Raw genomic sequence first — 19,591 nt, forward strand, 5'->3', positions numbered from 1 at the left:
TTAGTACTAGGTCTATATTTCCCCTCCAAGTCACTATTGATTGCTACAATTTGGATCCTATTATTGTTTTTCGTTACAGGAGTATACATGTCCAAGATGTGAGTCTGGGTTTATTGAGGAACTGTTGGAAGACAGAAGGTGTGTAAAAAGTGTATAATGTCAACTTTACCTCATGAAACAGGGTTTTTTTTCTGCTGTATTTGACTCGAAGTGGTGCAGTATTCTATTCACAGGTCAGTCATCCTAGATGACTTGGTTTTAAGTATTACGCTTCATTTTGGCCTATATTTCATTCCATTTATTCATTAGCATGAAGTAGTTCAGTTCATTTTTGTTCCATCATCCGAGTGATGCAGAGTGCCATCTTTTGCAGTAATCTTAGAGGAGTAGCATTAACATTAGACACAAAGGCCCTGGTTACGTGATGATTTCAAGTGAAAGCTTCAAACGTTTGTTGTTTCTTTGGACAGTTCACTCGACAAAATTGACAGTGTCTTAAAACAGCACTTTGGGAAAACCGCTTCCAGGAGGCAACGTTTTCAGAAAAGCTTCCATCTAAACGGGGCAATTATAACTTTATTGATAATAATATCTGCACACATGCTGTGCACTGTTACAGTTCATAGATTTTCAGCACTCGAGCAAGCACATAAATTATTTTTAATTTCAAAGTGTTTGAAAAAGTGCTAATGAACTCAAATAACAAAAACTGTTAATTTATAATTTAGTACGCCATCATCTGGATGATCAGAGATGTGTTTCATACATGTGGCAGATACTGAATGGGCCTATGCGACAAATGACATCTGAAAATACTCTTGAATGAGTACTGTTGACTGTGTGTGTAGTTGAATTACAACAACAAAAACCACACACCTTCAACTAGTGGCTTGGTACAGCATTTTCAATGTTTGTTGTATTCCTCAGTGTATGGTTATCGAAACGATGCTGTCTCCATGTGTAACGTCTCTGGAACTAACAAACGATATAGTTTGAGCTGATCACGTTCACGTAAACAGGGCCTAATTGTTGAAGATTAAAGGATTATTATTCAGCTGAAAGTTGTACTGTCAATCAGTAGAATACCAACACAGTGATACCTTCAACACAGTTTTTAGCCAGGGCCTCAACTAGTAGAGTACACATAATTCAAAAAATGTATAGTAAATGAGCACATAGATTTGATATGACACATGAAAGGAAAATCTGCTTCTTTTTTTTTTTCAAACCATTCTCACACATAACATTGTCAAATATTTGTCCTCCCGTTTAGTGCTGACTATGGCTCCATGCCTACCATCTCCAGTGGACCCTCGAGCCAACAACCATTTGAGGTTTTTAACACGTTCTTTACTCAAACTCTATCTCTATCACATAACCACTCTTTATTCTGCACCATTCTGACTTTCCTATGCTCACTGTTGCACAACAGATTTCTCAAACCAGCTTCCATTCACATTTGTGCAATCTGGCACTTGGACATAGAAGTTGTCTGTGGGTTTTTTCACTTTTTCTTTTGCAGGGATAGGGCTACAGTCTGCTCTTTCTCACCCTAAACAAATGTGTTAAGATATTTCAACTTTGTTCAGTCAAGCAAAAAAGAGTACATTCAGTGTATTAGAGTGCAATTTGTTCTTTCTCTGAGAGGATCTGTGACTGAAACAACAGAGGATCGTATTACCTGCTGTTAATAAGGACATTTTGTTTGTCACCTGGCGTTCTGTGACATTACCAGTGAGTGGAAATTTGAACTGGTAGGCAGGAAGACTGTAAATGGCTTGGATGCTGATGACTTGCTTCTTGACTACTGGCACTGTTGAGATGTTTGCTTTGATCTACTTGTCTCCCAGAATGCAGACCCACACTTGTTTACATTCCCCTCGGGCTATGTGCCGTTTGCACTGGGTGTTTTTGATGACGCTTTTGACATTGGGGCCGCGCTGGGAACGGAAGACAACCGTGAAGCAGAAAACCGACGGGAAAGGGAAATGGCATCACGGCAGCGATATAGTGCCAGGCAACTGAGGAGTCGTCACAGTTCAAGACGACAAGTAGGAAGGCACGAGGGAGTTCCCACTTTGGAGGGGTACGTATCATGGCTCGTGACTCAGTTGTTTGCTTGTTTTTGTCACGTGTCACAGTTTACTGAAGCTCCATTTGTAAATCTCATGGCACCTCCTACAAAAATGTCATACATTTGCCATGTTTTCTTTTTCTAGAATCATACAGCAGGTAATGAATGGAATAATTGCCCCCACTGCAATGCCAAATATTGGTGTTGGACCCTGGTAAGTGACTAGTGGAAATAGATGAAGCCAAAGTACAAATCAACAACATGATGTGCTTAACTTGAATGTACTCATGTCTCAATGATTTCTTTAAAGGGGTGTTCTCCACTCAAATCCTATGGACTATGCTTGGGGGGCTAATGGACTAGATGCTATTATAACACAGGTATTCTTTTACCCAACCCCCCCCCCCCCCCCCCCCCCCCCCCAAAAAAAAAAAAGAAATTCACTGTTGATAAGGAACATTTTCTAAGTAGAATAACATTTTGAATTCTTTACATTAGTGCATTGTATGCACATGTTTTATTCACTATTTTCTTTCCTGTTCTGTTTAGTTATTGAACCAGTTTGAGAACACAGGACCGCCACCTGCTGATAGGGATAAAATAAAAAGTCTTCCAACAGTACAAATCACAGAGGACCACGTTGGTGAGTTACGAAATGATCACTTTTGATATTGTTGACCTTTTACTGGATGATTCTGCCTTTTTTTTTTTTGTCCCTGGTTTGTTTACTTGTTAATTTGACACCGATTCTGCTAAAAACCGATGTTGGAGAGAGATTTCAGAAAGTCACACGTTATATGGGTTATATTCAATCACAGAAGTTCCTCAGTATTATTGTAATATACATGTAACAATTGTTGAAGCCTGTTTTTAATCATAGTCATCATACTAGACCTGTCCGTTCCTACTGGTTTTATGTTCATCCTCATTACTAACCCACTCATCACATCAGGTTTTTGGCACTTGGATGTGGAAATGCTTAGTAAATATAAAGTAGAACAGCATCAACGAATCCTTCTGGACTTGCTTCCCATCTCTCTTTTAAGTTTGTAGGCTTACTGTGGTTGTTGTAACCCCCCCGACACACACACACACACACACACACACACAAACAATGCACACAATCTATTAGTAATTGCTTTAGCTACTAATGTTTAGGTCATGTTTAGCAGCGTCCTTAAGCTCATTGACATGTTGTGTTGTTCAGCTTCAGGACTGGAATGCCCTGTGTGTAAAGAAGATTATAGTGTTGGAGAAAATGTCCGGCAGCTCCCATGCAATCACATGTTCCACAACGAGTGCATAGTCCCGTGGTTGGAACAGGTACTGCACATCACTCTTTTGATTCTCTATTCTACAATAATTATATACTTTTCTTTTGGTTGCCTGTAAAAACCACGGAATGATAAATCCCTCATATTTTTCCTCCAGCATGACACTTGTCCAGTGTGCAGGAAAAGCTTGAGTGGACAAAACACAGCAACAAATCCTCCAGAACTATCAGGGATGAACTTTACCTCCTCCTCCTCCTCTTCCTCCTCATCTTCTTCATCCTCCTCTACGCCCCAGCCCTCTACTTCGACCAGCAATGAAAACTCCACTGACAACTCTTAGAAAGAACATTTGTTACCCCATTGAGCTGTTTATAGCTCCTAGACTTTTTGCACTTCAGAGCTGAGACCTTCATTCTCTCTCTGCCTCATGGCAGAGACCTGAGTCCACCTCCCCAGGAGCACTCGCGACTGATTCGGGGGTAAGAAATACACGATGTCCTTGTATTTCTACCCATTCTGTTTCTCCCACCTTCATCAGGAATGTGAACAAAAGGAAAGGCGGAGGCCTGAAGTGCAGCTTCTGTCAGGAAGGATATGGAGGAGCATTAAAACTTTAAGCAACTCGATCTGCTTAGATTTTTAAGTTGCCACTTAAACATTGAAGTGCAGTAAGATGATGTACACAATGTGATAAAAATAAAGGTCTGTGGGTGCTAATATTCACATCATGTAAGTCATTCTCATTTTATGTTTACAGTTTCCTCCTAAAGGTGAACGGTAACAGTCGTAGGAATGGACTGAAGGACTGTCTATGGTGACATTCTATGAACAGTTGTGGAAAAATCACTGTAGCAAAGTCTTATTTGTTACTCTTGATCCATGCTAGAGTATCAATTGAAAGTTCAATGCAATGTCACTTTTGTGATTATTACAAACACAGGGGTTTATTGAAACTGTTTTCAAAACAACACACACACACACACACACACACAGATGAATATTGACTTGTCTGTGCTTCCTGGTTCAAATTATTGTATTCCCTTTATGAAGTCAGGCGGGTCATTGCAGTAACGAGAGAACAATGACTCCATTAGCGAGTACCTTTGGATGTGTTTTCAATGCATAATAAAGGTTTTGAGACCATTTTGTGCTTTCAAAGTAAAGCCAAGTCCAAAGGCATGCACTATAGTAAACAGTCTGTGTTGAATCCTTCACCGGTGCGCTTGCCTGCAAAATGTTATCAATAAGCCAATAAATTCTGCTTCCTTTTATTGTTTAGCCACATGGGTGTATTTCCTCCACATTGTGCTGTTCTCCTCAGGGGTTTGTGTTCAAAGGCCTTTAATCTAAGGGGATTGTTGTTATGGACACAACTTTGGCCAGGCTGAACACGTTTGACTTATAGCCATGGGTAAGACTCTAAAGTACGTTGATTCATATTCAGCTCTTTTACCTTTGCCAACAAACGTTGGGGCAAAGGTTATTTATCGGTACATACGTATGTGTTTTGCCAAACGTTTCGCAAAAACTACTGATATGAATTGCATGAAAACTTCAGGGATGATTTGTCATCATCCGAGGATCCACCGATTAGATTTTGGGATCGAACAGCTCCGGGACAGGTAAGAGATTTACTCTGTTTTGGACACTTAGAGCTTCGCAGTGCGCTGCGGTGCTAACTCCGCTCTGGAGCTTGCAGCTGATGTCTCGGCTCGACAAGTATTCCGAAACGCCGGTGTTAGCGCATTGACTCGGGTGGTGGTTTATCCTTGTGCCCCTGCTCAGTGTTTCGTTTGCTATCTGACAGGCCAGTGATCATCGATATGAGCCAACACGCGAATGATGCTAAAAGTCGTTCCCACAAACGGATGTGTTGACGAAGGTATGAGCTCTACCGGGTGCCCGTTGTAGTTTTGTATATTCTGTGATGTTGCAAGTGGTTATTCCTTTGAGGCTCAGCAACTTTTTTTATATTGCGACACTTGCTTCAAGCTTTATAGTTTAGCTTGTGTAAAGGTGACGTGTCATTCATTTATTCTTTGTTTACAGGTCAAGATTTACCATGTGGGCGGTACTGAATGAAAATGTTTTCGGTACACACACTTTGGTTGAAGGCACCATATCCAGTTTAGCATGCTGCATTGGGGTGGTAATCTTAAACTCCATAGAAAGTTATCAGAAAGTACAGCATTATTTATTGATGGCTCGTTGAGTAACATTTACTAAGACATTTCATTGCCCTGTATGACGCAGAATTTCAGTTCTTTAGTTGATGGGTCATAAATCAAATTCCTATCCAAATCTTTCTTTTCGGTGAATGACATCTTTTTCGAGAAATGTTTATATGGAGATATTTCATCTCATTGTCCTTTTAATGTTAAATACAGAACCCTCAATGCAGGTATTAAACTGATTTTAGTAATTGGTGTTGCTGCACACATTTCCTTAGTGTCTTACCTTGGCGAACAAACATGACAAGGTTTTTTTTTTCTTCATATAATCTAAATTGTTATATCTAAACATCTCATGTTTTAGTTTTTTTTTTTTCCTTTTAGTACTTTTGCTAAACATATTACTATTTCCCAGTGATATGAAGCTGTTGGAACATTCTGTGTATGTTGGAAAATTGCCCATCCATGTTGACAAAAGCATCTCAGTGCAGCTTCCATCAGTAGGGCTTCAGGTCCAGACAACTTGGCGTCGCCCCATTTTCAGTTGTACAACTATGTTTCTCTGTCTTTTCCCTGTGATCGACCGTTGACCTGTCCACAATGTTCTCTGCATTCACCCATGGTCGGCTTAGAAAGGCTCAAGCTCCTCTTCTATTAAGTTGGAAAAAGTGGAGCCAATTCTAACTAACCCTGCTTTGACAGTAAATCACAAGGCAATTACACTTATGGGCAAAGTCACCAATTGGACTGAAACCTAATTTTTGAGGACTGGGTCCGAAACTGGAATATCTGGAGAAAAGTCCTGCTAACACTGGGAGAACATGCAAACATAGGACAAGAACGCCATCTGATTGAAACCTGGGACCTTCTCGCTGTGAACCAAACCTGCTAACCAACACTCCACTATATTGCTCAATCAGAAACATGAGCTGCATTTATGAAGAACTGTTTGCACTGAGATGCTTTCTGGTGGATGCTCAGTGGTGCTGTTTTCTGAGTTTATATGTATGTTTTGTTTTGGATTGATACATTGATTTATTTATTTTTTCATGACTGTCTTGCACTGGACAAGTATCTCGCTTATGAACCTTAAAGGTTTCTAATGGAAGTGACAAAGTCAAACTGAGTTGATTGATCTCATCGTCAAGTTATTTATGAAATGAAATTGCGAGTCGTGCAAATGAGCAGTTGTGTAACGTTTTGAGTAAATGTTTTTATCTTAATACAAACTATTGGATCTTTAAACCAAATCAAAATAGGGTGCTCTCATCTCACAGTGTGAAGGTCGTGGGTTTAAATCTCGACCCGGCCTTTCTGTGTGGAGCATGCATGTTCTTCCTCTGTGCGAGGACCAGCAGTGGAAGTTAATTGGTTGCCATAAATTGCTCTTAGGTGTGAATGTGAGTTTGTGTGGTTGTCCGTCTCTGTGTTTGCCCAGTGATGGGCTGGTGACTTGTCCAGGGTGTGCCCAGCTCCCCTCAACCCTGAAGAAAATAAAGTGGTATTCAAAATGGATGGCTAACAAACATATTTAAAATGTTGTTGAAAAAGCAGTTTTTTGAGCCCTGAAAATATATAATTCTTCACCCGTAAATTTTTTCCAAGGACTATATGGCAGTGAGAAGATTTTCATTTTTTGGGGCCAATTTTTAAATATCAAATGTTCTTTATGTTTTACCCTCTTATCGCTGATATGATTTTCTTTCATGTTCATTCTCTTATATTTGTGTATTTTGATTTTATCCTGTCTCTGATGCCTCCTATTTTTACTGGAGCCGGACCTCTCGGCAGTGTAGATCATTGTCGTTCTACGTGTGACCACGCCCACACCGTCTACGTCACGCGTCCGTGCAGTTCTGGGTGTGTGCTTGGGGTGCAAATAGAGGACGACCAACTCCATCGTCTCAGTCGACCGTCCAGCTTCCACCACATCCCGGTCGAAGTTGACAAACCCAGGAGGGAGACGGTTCTGCCGAACGCCGCTGACTGTCCGTTGGTTCGTCGGTCCAGTAAATCCTCCTCCTCCGCCATGAAGTTCCTGTGGGCTGTCAGCGCCCTTCTGCTGAGCTGTTGGCGAGCGAACGCGTCCACAGGTAACAAATTACCGTCAGCCATGTTTGGTACAACATGTAGACTTTGTCCCGGCGTCTAAAAAAAATTGAATAAAAATTACAAATGTTAATTCACAGTTCCGCTGTGTTGGTGTGAGCATATCCAAGGTTTTCGACTGTCGGTGGGTTTGTGATTAATGTTGCCGTGAAAGGAAACGTCTCCCTGTCCGCTTGAAACGACCGTATGTTGTCGCGAGCCGCTTCGATCGAGGCGCTACAGCTAGCCACACGGTTTGCTAATACACGGTCCAAAACGCTCTCGCTTCGTTTCGTGAATGCAGTATTGTCGCGTTAAAGTTGGATTTTGTCCAGCTACGTGTTTGTGTTGTTCGAGAAATGTGTCTTAAATATTCACCAAATCTTGAGGCTGTTGCTGTCACGTGAGCATCTGTGTTAATTTAAAAAAATATATATATATTTGGCATTTACTGTCTTAACCAATGCAAGTCGCCGTTGCGTAACCTTCAAAAGGCTTGTTAAACCTTTTTTTAGTTAGCGGTAGGTCAACTAGTTAAACCAACCAGGAATCCCCACTCAAAACGTCGAAATATTCAGCTCGCCTTTGCTACATAGCTGGTAGCGTGATAGCGCTAAATGGACCCGACAGTTTTCCAATTCATCGATCTACCGACTAGAATCAGCTTCGCGTGTTGTTGCCTCGTCTGAATATTATTTAGAGCTGTGCGTCTGAATTTAGGAGGTATTCTGAACTGTTACAACATTCATACTAAATAGAAGACAGCCTCCACATTACAGAGACTTGTGAGTTTGGAGGCTTGCAACGATGAGTAAATCCCCCTCCCAATGTTTCATCACTTAATTTGGTTAAGATAAATGGGGAAGTACATGCTGTGACACTGCACTGTATGAGTATAAGCTTTGGCCCCATTGTTTTGCTGCTGGTATTCTGGGCAACCACTACCCTATATGTGCTCGATGTGTTCCTACTACAACACACGTGATGCAGAAGATTGGTAGGCTCTGCAGAGGCCTGGGAACTCTCCAGCCATCTGTATCTTGTGTGTGGGAGAATGGGGACATTCAATACTTGGAAAAAAATCAGGAACTCCCCTAGAGCTGGAGTGGAAAATACTGGTTTTAGGTTTATTTGGTTTCTTGCATAACGATAAAACTAACATCAGAAATTATTAGAAGCAGGGAGGTGACACAATGTTCACCATAGTTAGATGCGTGTGACGATGGTTTGTACAGCTTTTAGTTCGATGTTTTTTTTTTTTTTTCTTTGTGGGTCTTTAGTAGATCATGAGTAGAATTAGATTTCCATATTTTTTCAGCCTCTTGTTAACCTTTGCCCCTGAAAAAGTAGATCACTGGCAAAATCAGTAAAAAGGGCTAATGTGCAGCCGAATGGAAAACTAAACGTCCACTACACCACATATGATGTGCTTGATGTTGAGTCCCTTAGTAAATGGTGATGACTAGAAGCTCATTTTGTTATTGAGCACTATTTAAAGACCTTGTCTGCTTAATGTGCTCTCACTTAAATCATCCTTTCATGATGAAAGCCTGAGTTTTGAGCTCCCCCCCCCTCCCACCTAAGAGAATCAACATCGTTTTAATAATGGTGGGAAATCTCTGGGGGCTGGTCAGAGCTGAATCATTAATTCACTTTTGATCAGATCATTTTTCATTGTGCTACTTCTTTCATCAAGCTGGGACCATTGACCCCCATTTTCAGTTTGAAAGGAAAATGCATTGTCTTAGCTTTTCCTGTTGAATGTTGACTTACTTTGTTTGCAAGCCATTGAAAGTTGCCTCAGAATAATACAGGAGTCTTTGAAAAGACATGTGCCTGTATGTGAAATCCTTGTGGGATTGATTCTCCAATCGGTTTGATAAAAAGTAAAATACTACATTTATCTGAAAAGGAAAGAGTACACACACATGCTTTTTTTCTTTTTGACAAAGTCTCTCTCTAATAGATTAGATATCATATCTTGCACAGTTGTGGCAACTGCAAGCTATATATAAGGTAATCTTTAAACCGTTATTTCCATGTGTATTGTTGCTGTTGACCATGCATGAATGTCACATGCTGTGTATGGAATTTGATCTTTGAAAGGAGCACAGCAAATAATTTCTCATGTTGTAGAGCAAAAGGTTACAGGCAGTAAGGCATAGTGTCAAAATTCACATGCTTCACATTTAATCAGAAACGGGACTGGGGCTGTGCCTATATTTAATTTTGAACTTTCATACAGCATGTGGTATGAAGGTGACCTTTTGTAGTGGTGTTGGAAGCCATTCCCAGCTGAGAGCATTGCATGCATATGCGGAGACTAGCGATCTTGTTGACAACTTCACAAATGTAATTCTTTGTTGATTCTGCTCTTGTTTTATGTTTGTCAGTGTTTAGAGTTGGGGGAAAAAAAAATGTATGAGCAGAAACTAAATACAGGTCTGTCTACATGCAGGAAATGTAATGTTTGTTTGTTGTGGACTTAAAACTGTGGAGGTGCTTGCATTTTCTAGTGGGTTCTTTGTTTGTTTTTGTAAGACTGGTTTCTGGGAGGATTAAAACAAGCACATTTTTCACTGAAGTGTTGAGTGGTTGTATAAATCTGCCTTTTAATTGAATTTCTGAGTTGTGATACTTCAAAAACTAATCATTTCTGTCAGTCTACCAAGGAACGCATTTGTTTGATACGCTGAGTGTTTTGTGAGCTTTAAGGAGTTGTATATTGGATTTTAAATTCAAGTTTATTTCCTATTTGTCTTCACATCTTTCTGGATTGCTTGATTTTATTCAGTTACTTGTGCAACGGTTCATAGCAAGCGATTTGCTATTCCCATTTAAATGCATTGATGGTTTGTAATAAGTGTTGCAACTAAAGTGACTTGCTTGTGCATTTCTTCAGACTCCATGGACTGAGCTTCCTTTAAAATATCCTGTATTCATCACATTTAAAAAACATAATCATTACATTTGGTGGATATGTACACAACGGATTGTTGCCATATTGCTTCGTACATTTCAAAAATTTTATTCCCTCATTGTGTTTTTAATATAAGCAAAATTCTCATTTCACTCAACTCACAGCTGCTTTTTACGTGCATGTTCTGTTTCATTCATTAATTTCAGGAAAGGCCATTGTTTACATTCAGTGTTGTGTTGCTATTGTTTGCGTATGTCTGCCTTAAGGGATGTCTTTCGGAAGCTTTTTAGCCAACAGCCTCAAGGGTAACATTGTAATATGGTACTATGGAAAGACTGCTTGCCATTTTTGTGCTATGAAAGGACATTGTATCCAGTGGCATACTGGATAACAGACTTTATTATGGCACTCAATCTTAACTATGTTGAGAAAGGAACTTCCTGGAATAAAACAAACTTGTTTGCATTTTCTCATGAGGTGTTCCTGAAATGTACAGAATAGAAACATCTTGTTCAGTATAAGTGTATTTCAATACACTGTGATTTCAACACAAGCTACAGTCTCCATAGTTGTATTGTTTCACCACCTAAAAAAAGGTCAAACTGTGAAAATTGTAAAATTACCTTTTACTGAGTAAATGATTTACATCATATTTAATATGTACTGCAGTCACACAAAAGCTCAGATCATCTGTTTATTCATGTTGTTTTATGTTGCGTTTGATTTCTTAATAGATCAGAGTACAATGAATGATAAACATTTCCCAAACTAATTGGGTGAAAATGTTGCTCTGATTTATACCTTTTCTGTGTGCTTACTTATGTTTTCCATTTCATTTGATTTATTAACCATCTTTTTCTCTTTTCTTTATGCTTGTCTTTTTTTCCATCCTTGCATCTGATTATTCATTCATGCAATCACCTGGTTTTGGTTTTTACTCATCCCATGCCAAATTTATCTAAAATGTATTTGCTGTGTTCATCATAAATGGTGCTCAGCTGGTTTTATCAAGTCTCCATTGTCTCAGATGAAGTTGATCGACGATGATGCAGAGCTTCATTGTGAGGTGATAGGAAATCCCATCCCCGAGGTGCAGTGGTGGTTTGTAGAGGGTGAAGAACCCAACGAGACCTTCACTCAGCTGTTTGACGGCGCCAGGAATGACCGTGTGCAAATAAACGCCACCTACATAGCACATGCCACTAGCACCATTCACCTCACTAGCCTCGCCTTCAACGACTCAGGCACGTACGAGTGCCGCGCTTCCAACGACCCTGACCGCAATGAACTGAAGAAGACGCCAAAAATCAAGTGGATCCGCTCGCAGGCAAACGTAATTGTGATTGAAAGTGAGTGGCAGTGGAAGCATGAGGAGACTCCAGTCAATGTAGTTGGCTGTTCTCTCCTCATTAGTGAAGTCCCGCTCATTCAACTCCTGTTACGCTCAACTGCCATGTTCCCAAGCCCAGTATCCCCTCCAACCTGCCCCCCCCCCCCCAAGTACAAACTCTCCCTTTCCCTCCCTCAGACAGTCTGAGGTTGTCCTGTTGTAGAAAATAAACCTGGTCATTAAATATGGCTGGGCTTCTCCTTTCAACCTGTAATTACCTGACAGAGAGCATGCCTTGAATCTGATGCCTTTTTTTCCCTCCCTTGTTTGAAGGCCTCAGTGCCAATACAACATGTTTCCTGGCATATAATACTGGTCATGAGGTTGGATACATGTAAATGGATTCTGCAGAAACGTATGAATAAAAAAAGAATTCAAAATTGACTCCGTACAGAAAAAACAAAAAGGGGTGTCAGATGACATCATGTTGCTTCTTGGTAGAAACTTGCTAGCATTTTCCTTAATTGATACTAACATTGGTAATACCCCTTTGTTTATGCTTTTAGACTTTTCCTGTGGCTTAACCTACAGAGCTGTAGGCACAGAAGATGGCAACTCAAATTGACAAAGATTTCCAGCCATAGGGCATTTTTCTGCCTTGTGGTCCAGTATTATCCATCACTTAAAATTATTTGGTCAGTTTCTACACCATTTCCAATGTTTTCCTTAAGTAATGACCCATATCACGTCATTAGAATTGAGATTGACCTCAATATTTCCCTTTCCTGTTGCTTCTTCTGCATTTATTAAATGATGATCCTCTTTGACCTTTTCTGTAGTTGACTGGAGTACCTTTCCTGTAAAAACCCTACCTACCATTTTACTGTTGATGTGGTAGAGCTCCCCTTTCTGGGGGAGCTCTACACCTTTACTTCACAATTCTGTTCATTTGTATAGAATTTAAATTTATAAGAAATTGTTTTTGATTAAATTTGTAAATTGATTTGCATAGCTTAATTCTTATACTTGGTAAGTTAAAGAAAATCTCAAACTTGGTGAGATATTTTTACTCTTGGCAGCTGTCATTTAAACGAGCAAATGCTCCTCCCAATGCAGTATTTACTGTGATGCTATAAAGTCTGACCACACATCTTTTTGTAGACTTTTTGTTTTTGCTTACCACTAAGTGGTAACCTTATTCTGTCCCTCTGATGTTGCCATGTCAATGCAAACTTATTAAGACAGCTGTCGTGTGGTGAAATGAACATGTAAACTTGAGGATGCATATTAAATGTGTATTTTGTCATTAACTGACCCTAATGGAAGTTGAGGCATCCACCGATATCTAATCAAGCAAGTGTGCTTGTTAATTTCACACCTAAAATGTCCTAATTTGTTTCACCATCTCTTCATCTTAAGCTCCTACGATCATCACGGAGCCATCTGAGGTCAGCAACCAAACCAAGGCTGTGCTCAGCTGCAACCTGACGGATGCCAACCTTCCAATCGAGGGCTCGCAGTGGCTTCACAACGGCAAACTCATTGAAGATTCAAAGTCCACCGCTGCCTCTCCACACACGATCCTCCGGTATGTTATAAGTCATCCAAGCGCAACATGTTTTTCTTGGACAACTTGCTTATTTGAAGTGAAAGAGCTATACAAGATAATCGACTGGGATACGTCGGTGTTTTAAGGGCTGAAGGACTAACGTTCCTGTCTTAGTATACTGACTTGAAGAGAGCCGCGTTTGCTTAACGTGACATGCTCTAACCTTATTTATTTTCCATTGTTTGTTGATGATTGACTCCTCCTGTTCATTTTTGGATTTTTTACCCCATTTTAATAGCCAACTCTCCTTTTAATGTTCGTTTTTTTTCTTTTGCCTTTTGTTTGGTGTGCCCTCCCCACTCTTTATTTTCTCTCCATTCCTCTTTGGCTGCCTCCATTAACAGAGCTAAGGGTGCCATTCAGGCATTCAGTGCTCTTTATTATCAGAGAGATGGACTGTGCCGACGTGCAGCTTTGCCAGTAGTCTTGGCAGCAGGGATAAGCGCCCCTAGCAGTGCGCTCACTTGGCCTGACCTTAATTCTCCATTAAAGACTAGAGCGGGAGAAAGCAGGGTTGCACAGGACAGTTGCACCAAACAAAAGTGTGATTGTGTTTCGGGTCGGAAATTTGAAATAATTATCGGAGGAACAAGCAGCTTTAGTTTTACACTCGACTCTTGAGCATAAACTTGGTTCTGTTGTGGATTTTCTACTTGGCCAAGTTTACGAGGCCACAGGTCACTTTCTACAATGCTGCATATTTACACCTGATTTCTATGGAGCAACTGGCTTCATTTTTTATTTTTTTTTCTTTCTCTAGTTTGGACAAGATCACTCACTCCACAGCTGGAAAGTATGAATGTGTGTTCCTGACTAAGCCAGAGGTGAAACAGACGATTGAAGTCAAAAGTAAGTTAATATCACTGATAAAATTACCTTTTTAAAAGAGGACCTCATTCAAATTTCATCCAACTGTTCAAGTTGTTTGTAATGCAAAGCTGAATTTTACACAAGGACTGTTCAACTAACCTAGTGAATCTCAACTGTGGTACGTTTACTACCAGCCACGGTTAATTTATTTTCTTTAAAAATCTAACATACTAACATTTATGTATTTCTAAAGAGAAATTTCATGACAAACAACTGGTATTAATCTTCTGGCTTGGGTTTTATGAGATGATAAAGTGCTCTACCTTGTGATGAGTTACGGTGCTTGTTATGTCACTGTATTGCACATTGTGGTTGTCAAAAATGAACAAATAATCCTTGTATTAGGAATTAATGTGTCCTGTGGACCTTTTCTACTGTGTGCTCCTGTTGGTGGTACTTGGAGAGCTCGTGACTTCCTTAGGTGTTACAGTTAGAGAATCACTGATCTCGCCTGTATTAAAGTAGGTATTTCAGCTGACTTTTAGAGCCAAGAATATGATCTTAACGTTGCATCGTCTAGTGTTCGACGAATGTAATTGCATTTCAGTTTTTTAATTTGGTGACAATGAAGGTGTTAGTCACAACATGGCATGAATGTGGTCAATTGTTCACAGCAGTTATAGAATAGAGGTTAGACACCTGTTGATGCAGTTCAACATCCAGTAACTGCAGTGTGAGTAATAAATAGTTTTTAGATATTTAATTTCCTTTTTTACTCGCGCTGTATGTAAGGGAAGTAAGATAAAAACCATTGCGTTTACATGGATCCTGTGACAAATCGGTTTTGTGCAATGATAAGATGACTATCTAAAGTAAGTTGTATTGACAGTTTTGAAAGCAACAATCTTTTTTTAATAATGGGAGTGCTTTACTAATTGTGTAGTCTTTGCAATTATTGAATTAAAACTCTTAACTTTAATGTTTTTTGTTGCAGCAATCCCCCATGTCTCTGCCTACAAGCACTCTGAACACGGCAATGAGAAGGACAAAGGCGTGATGGTTTGTGTGGGCCATGGTTATCCACTGCCCACTGACTGGTCATGGTTCAAAGAAGAAGAAGGTGGTCAGCAGCAGGTGTGTGTGTCAATTAAAACAGGCTCCAGTTGCTCAAACTCTTTCTCAGGCTTCCTTTACACTGCAGGAATGAAGTCCAAATCCAAGTTTTAAATTTATTTTATCTCCCTCAAGGTTTATATTTAGAAGTTGATGACAAAATACTGTTTTTCAGGTTCAACAATAGAACAAATGGAATGGCTTTTAAAAAAAAAAAAAAAAAAGTTTATGGTTACACGTGATTTCATACACAACCTACAGTCCCCAATGTCCTCAGTCTTTTCTTTAAATGGTTTTGCCCCAGCTTTGAATGGTTTTCAACATCTACTTCAGTGGTTCTCAAACTTTTCATAGTGTGCACCCTCTGAGAAAATATCGAGTGAAGGTCTGTCTGACAGCTCATTGGCTCAGTAATAAGAACATGCTACATGTGATTGACAGACATGACTAAGGTTCTGTGTCGATATAACCTGGGAGCTGAATATTAGAAATCAGATACAAGATGGTCTGATTTTTAGTTTTCCGAAATGATTCCAGCCAAAGTTTTTGGACTAATTTGGTATTTCCATACACATGGGATACCATGTTTTCTGTTGTGTATGCAGGTCTGACAAAGGGCACAATTGAATTGTGTGAATCACCTTGCAGTAAAAACCGGAATTGAGAGTTCAGACTTGCAATGTCAACGTAGCCTCGGCGTTTGATTATGCAAGTTGTATTGTCCGTATCACTAAACCAATACCTGAAACCAACCCACAGCTTATCAGCAATGGCACCAGTGAAAAATATATCATCAAAACGACCCCCAACAACACCACTCTGACCATCAATGACCTGAGCATCCAGAATGACATTGGCTACTACATCTGCTCCGGCTTCAACGAGCTCGGCGCCGGCAACGACAAGATCCACCTGCGTGTCCGCAGCCGCCTGGCCGCTCTCTGGCCTTTCCTCGGCATCGTGGCTGAGGTCATCGTCCTCGTGACCATCATCTTCATCTATGAGAAGAGGAGAAAGCCCGACGAAGTCAATGACGGTACATTAACCACACCACCATGTTTTGAATAGGCCTTTAGGCTGAAATCTGAGAAATGCTGACTCACTGAGATGATCTGGGGGTTACAGCTTTTCCAATATGCCCAGTGTTTGTAGGTTTGCTCACATTTCACCTTTTTCATTGTTTTGTACATTTCAGCTGGTGCATTCTGTTTACTCTTATCTGCTCGAATTATAGTCAACCCCAACTGTACAATGAAAACTATCTCATTGTGGAGTGGAACAATTTTATTGACAGAACTTGACAGTTTTAGATTCCAAAAGGGAGCCTTTATATTTACTGATACGTTTTTTTTTTTGTTTCAGGAAATGTGTGTGTGTGTGTATATATATATATACATACATACACACACTTTTGTTTTTCCAATTTGTTGCCTAAATGGTTTCAAAGATCTTCCCCTGAACATAAAGATTTTTTTTTTATTTTTTTTTAAATCATCTTACAGCTTATTTCTTGTCAGTGTGACAAATCATTCAACATCCTGTAGAACACACAAGTCAAACTGGGGTAAATTCCCTACAGCTGGATGCAATTGAGGGATTTTAAGCTGAAGCAGGGTGATGTTTAGTCTGCAATATTGATTTCGCATGAATCCATAAAGGTTTTGTTAATTTTATAATGCAAAGATCAGATGTTGGTTTCCATCGTTGATAGAACTTTTTCTTTTATTATTTACATTTTTACTCCTCTGTTCGCTGCTGATTTTGCATTTTGGTAAGTGAACAAAACTGCATGTCAGACTGAAGTGGTTGCGCTGAGATGACCGTGTGGGGAAAGCGCTGGGAGTCTGAATGAGTTGCTTTCATAGTAACCACTTCTAAGAGGAATGTGCTCAAAGATTTGGTCACTCTTTCACTGGCCCTGATCCTTACCACAGCAATCTTCAAAGATCTCATTTCATGCCATTCTCATGGTCTTTTAAAAAAATCATCAGATTAAGCCAATGAAAGAGTCAAATGGGACACTTGACCCAGTGTAATGGTTCGATTTGACAATTGGCAGGTTGAAAAGAGGTTTCAGTGGTCTGTCTGCATGCTTTCTGCATCTTGTTCTCTATGCATGAGCAATAAAAGGCAACCCTCTTCTCAAAATTGGCCCATCATTTGTCCTTTTCATCATTAGGCCACTCGGGTAGCTTACTTCTACCTTCTCCTGTGAATATATACTCTTGCTCCGATGTTGGTTCTGCCACAGTTCATACCAGGTTGTGAATTTTAACTCGGCCTGTTCATAGTTGTGTGCCGTTTTTGTTTAGAAATACAGCCACTGCAGTGTTACTTGGATGTCCTTTTTGCTTGTACTGCATGTTATGTGAAGCTCAAAGGTGACTCGGTACTTCAGGAGCAATTTCAGCTGATGCAGCACATACTAGTTGAGATGTTTTGTGTTTTTTTCCCGTTGGATTAATTTAGTGAAGGGTTTAAATGTATTGGTCATGGTCAAGGAATGCAGCAGGTGGGCATGTTTTCATGCGTTGGATTGGATCATAACCCCATTAGTCGTGTTACAGAGGAAGTCACGGTACATGTTGGAACATTTGCTTCACTCACATGGGGAGGGGGGCGGCGGGAGCGGCATGCAGCTCAAGACAAACTTAATCAGCTGTTGACTAACATGTTTGGTTTTTTTTCTGTCTTTGTGAAAATGTGTTGTCGTCGATGATTGGCTGCTCTCCAGATGACGACTCAGGATCTGCTCCTCTGTAAGTACACCCTACACTTCACAACGTCTTCTGCCTTCGCCCTCTGTCACACGGCTCATGTTTACGCCATGTCTTCTAGGAAGAGCAACTCTACTTCAAACCACAAAGACAAGAATGTGAGGCAAAGGAATTCTAACTAGAAGCTGAAGAGGTGAGTGAAATCTGCTTTAACACCCCGTAAAATGAACAAGATAGAAAATGGAGTGTTAATCTTTTCCTCTTTTTTTTTTATTTTTTTTTTTTATTTGACCCCTTCTCAGGTGGACGGGTAGTTGCAGTCCATGATTCAGCTCACGAGTGGCACATGATACTGTGCACCCTGCAATTTTAAAGTACCTTTTATGTGCTTGGGTGTTAATGTTTTAAGAAACTGATTTCTCCTCTCCTCTTTTATTTTCTTTGATTATCTCTATGACATTGTGAAGCCACAAAATTATAGTGTGAACTTCTTTCTGCTTGAGGCCGCGGGGCAAATATTGCATGAGTTTAAACGCCGTTCTAGAAAAGTGTGTGTTGTAAAATGACTAGAAAGTTCACGTGATGAATGCTTAGTTTGTGATCATTTTCTGTTGATGCTGATGCTTCCTACACTCAGTTGTCTATGCTTTTTTTTTTTTTTTTTTCCCATCCACAAATAAATTGAAGGACCAAGTGCAAGAGATGTAACTGTTGCTTCTGTTGAACGCAACTTTAATATAGTGCACTGCTGTTAAACTGCCGATAAACATTGATAGATTTTCTTTTCTTTTTTTTTTCACTGTGTGAACTCACACATTTTTGTGCGATTGTTGGATCGTTGTCTGTTTTCTTCACTGTGTAGATGATACAGAAGCCATATGTACCATTTTAACCTGAGTAGTGTTGTGATTGGATGTTACCACTTCAGAGTTAGACAAATAACGACCTGGCCAGGATTGTGTGAATTGTTGTACCTTCCAGCTACTTGGAAAAACATCTCGTACAACTTGCACAAACTGAATAAAGATATTTAAATTTATGTGCTTCACTTGCTTATTTTTGTGAGGGGGGTGCTGTTGAAAGTGGTTTGAAAACTGTAACTTTTGTGAGTCACATGTTCATGTTTCAGTACTGAAATGTGATAAAACAATATCTTGGTTGTCATACAGTTTTAACCAGGCTGATCAATAGAAGTGCCGAAGGCCAAAGATGAAAATTCCTGTGTCGGTAACCAATAAGAGGGGGGTGAATTTCATAAAGTTGTTTGGGAGGTGGGGACACTAAACCATCACTGAGGGCTGGCTGGTTCCATGCCGTTAAATGGCTGCTTTCTATATTAGTGAACAAAGTTTGTGGAGTGCAATCCTTAATTTTGTCCACAAGGTGGAGCCATATGATAACGGGCCACTTCGGGAGCGCTCAGCCACGAAGAAGCAACAGGCAGGAGCTTCATCCAAACCTCTGGAATTAACCCAGCTATGTTAC

At 40.0% G+C, this 19,591-nt stretch overlaps 2 protein-coding genes across 3 annotated transcripts in view; both read left to right on the forward strand.

Moving 5' to 3' along the window:
• The window catches only part of rnf126 (ring finger protein 126), a 6,427-nt gene extending 2,360 nt beyond the window's left edge, over nt 1–4,067 (forward strand). The window contains exons 2-9 of the mRNA XM_080472921.1: nt 80–138; nt 1,274–1,334; nt 1,851–2,086; nt 2,220–2,288; nt 2,385–2,454; nt 2,624–2,717; nt 3,282–3,397; nt 3,506–4,067. Coding sequence (XP_080329047.1) covers nt 80–138; nt 1,274–1,334; nt 1,851–2,086; nt 2,220–2,288; nt 2,385–2,454; nt 2,624–2,717; nt 3,282–3,397; nt 3,506–3,688 — 888 coding nt within the window. The 3' untranslated portion in view covers nt 3,689–4,067. The remainder of the gene's footprint in view (nt 1–79; nt 139–1,273; nt 1,335–1,850; nt 2,087–2,219; nt 2,289–2,384; nt 2,455–2,623; nt 2,718–3,281; nt 3,398–3,505) is intronic.
• Nucleotides 4,068–7,394: 3,327 nt separating this feature from the next.
• bsg (basigin) lies at nt 7,395–19,145 on the forward strand. 2 transcript variants are annotated; one of them, XM_080473768.1, is made up of 9 exons: nt 7,405–7,612; nt 11,526–11,876; nt 13,277–13,445; nt 14,227–14,315; nt 15,271–15,410; nt 16,149–16,425; nt 18,124–18,148; nt 18,228–18,299; nt 18,409–19,144. In XM_080473768.1, the coding sequence occupies exons 1-8, from the start codon at nt 7,549–7,551 to the stop codon at nt 18,286–18,288; spliced, it is 1,176 nt and encodes a 391-aa protein (XP_080329894.1). In that variant the 5' UTR covers nt 7,405–7,548; the 3' UTR covers nt 18,289–18,299; nt 18,409–19,144. The 2 variants fall into 2 exon arrangements, with proteins under 2 accessions (XP_080329893.1, XP_080329894.1); XM_080473767.1 differs by lacking the exon at nt 11,526–11,876 and having other exon boundaries at nt 7,395–7,612; nt 18,409–19,145.
• The last annotated feature ends 446 nt before the right edge of the window (nt 19,146–19,591 follow it).

Source organism: Lipophrys pholis (genome assembly GCF_963383615.2).
Source record: "Lipophrys pholis genome assembly, chromosome: 10".
NCBI classification, from domain to species: domain Eukaryota; kingdom Metazoa; phylum Chordata; class Actinopteri; order Blenniiformes; family Blenniidae; genus Lipophrys; species Lipophrys pholis.

What these genes read in the sequence shown, in the direction of transcription:
- bsg (XM_080473768.1), top strand. Translation starts at nt 7,549, where the DNA reads ATGAAGTTCCTGTGGGCTGTCAGCGCCCTTCTGCTGAGCTGTTGGCGA. An exon ending in AAGAAGGTGGTCAGCAGCAG is followed by an intron (nt 15,411 to 16,148) that starts GTGTGTGTGTCA and finishes ACCAACCCACAG; the next exon opens with CTTATCAGCAATGGCACCAG. An exon ending in GCCCGACGAAGTCAATGACG is followed by an intron (nt 16,426 to 18,123) that starts GTACATTAACCA and finishes GCTGCTCTCCAG; the next exon opens with ATGACGACTCAGGATCTGCT.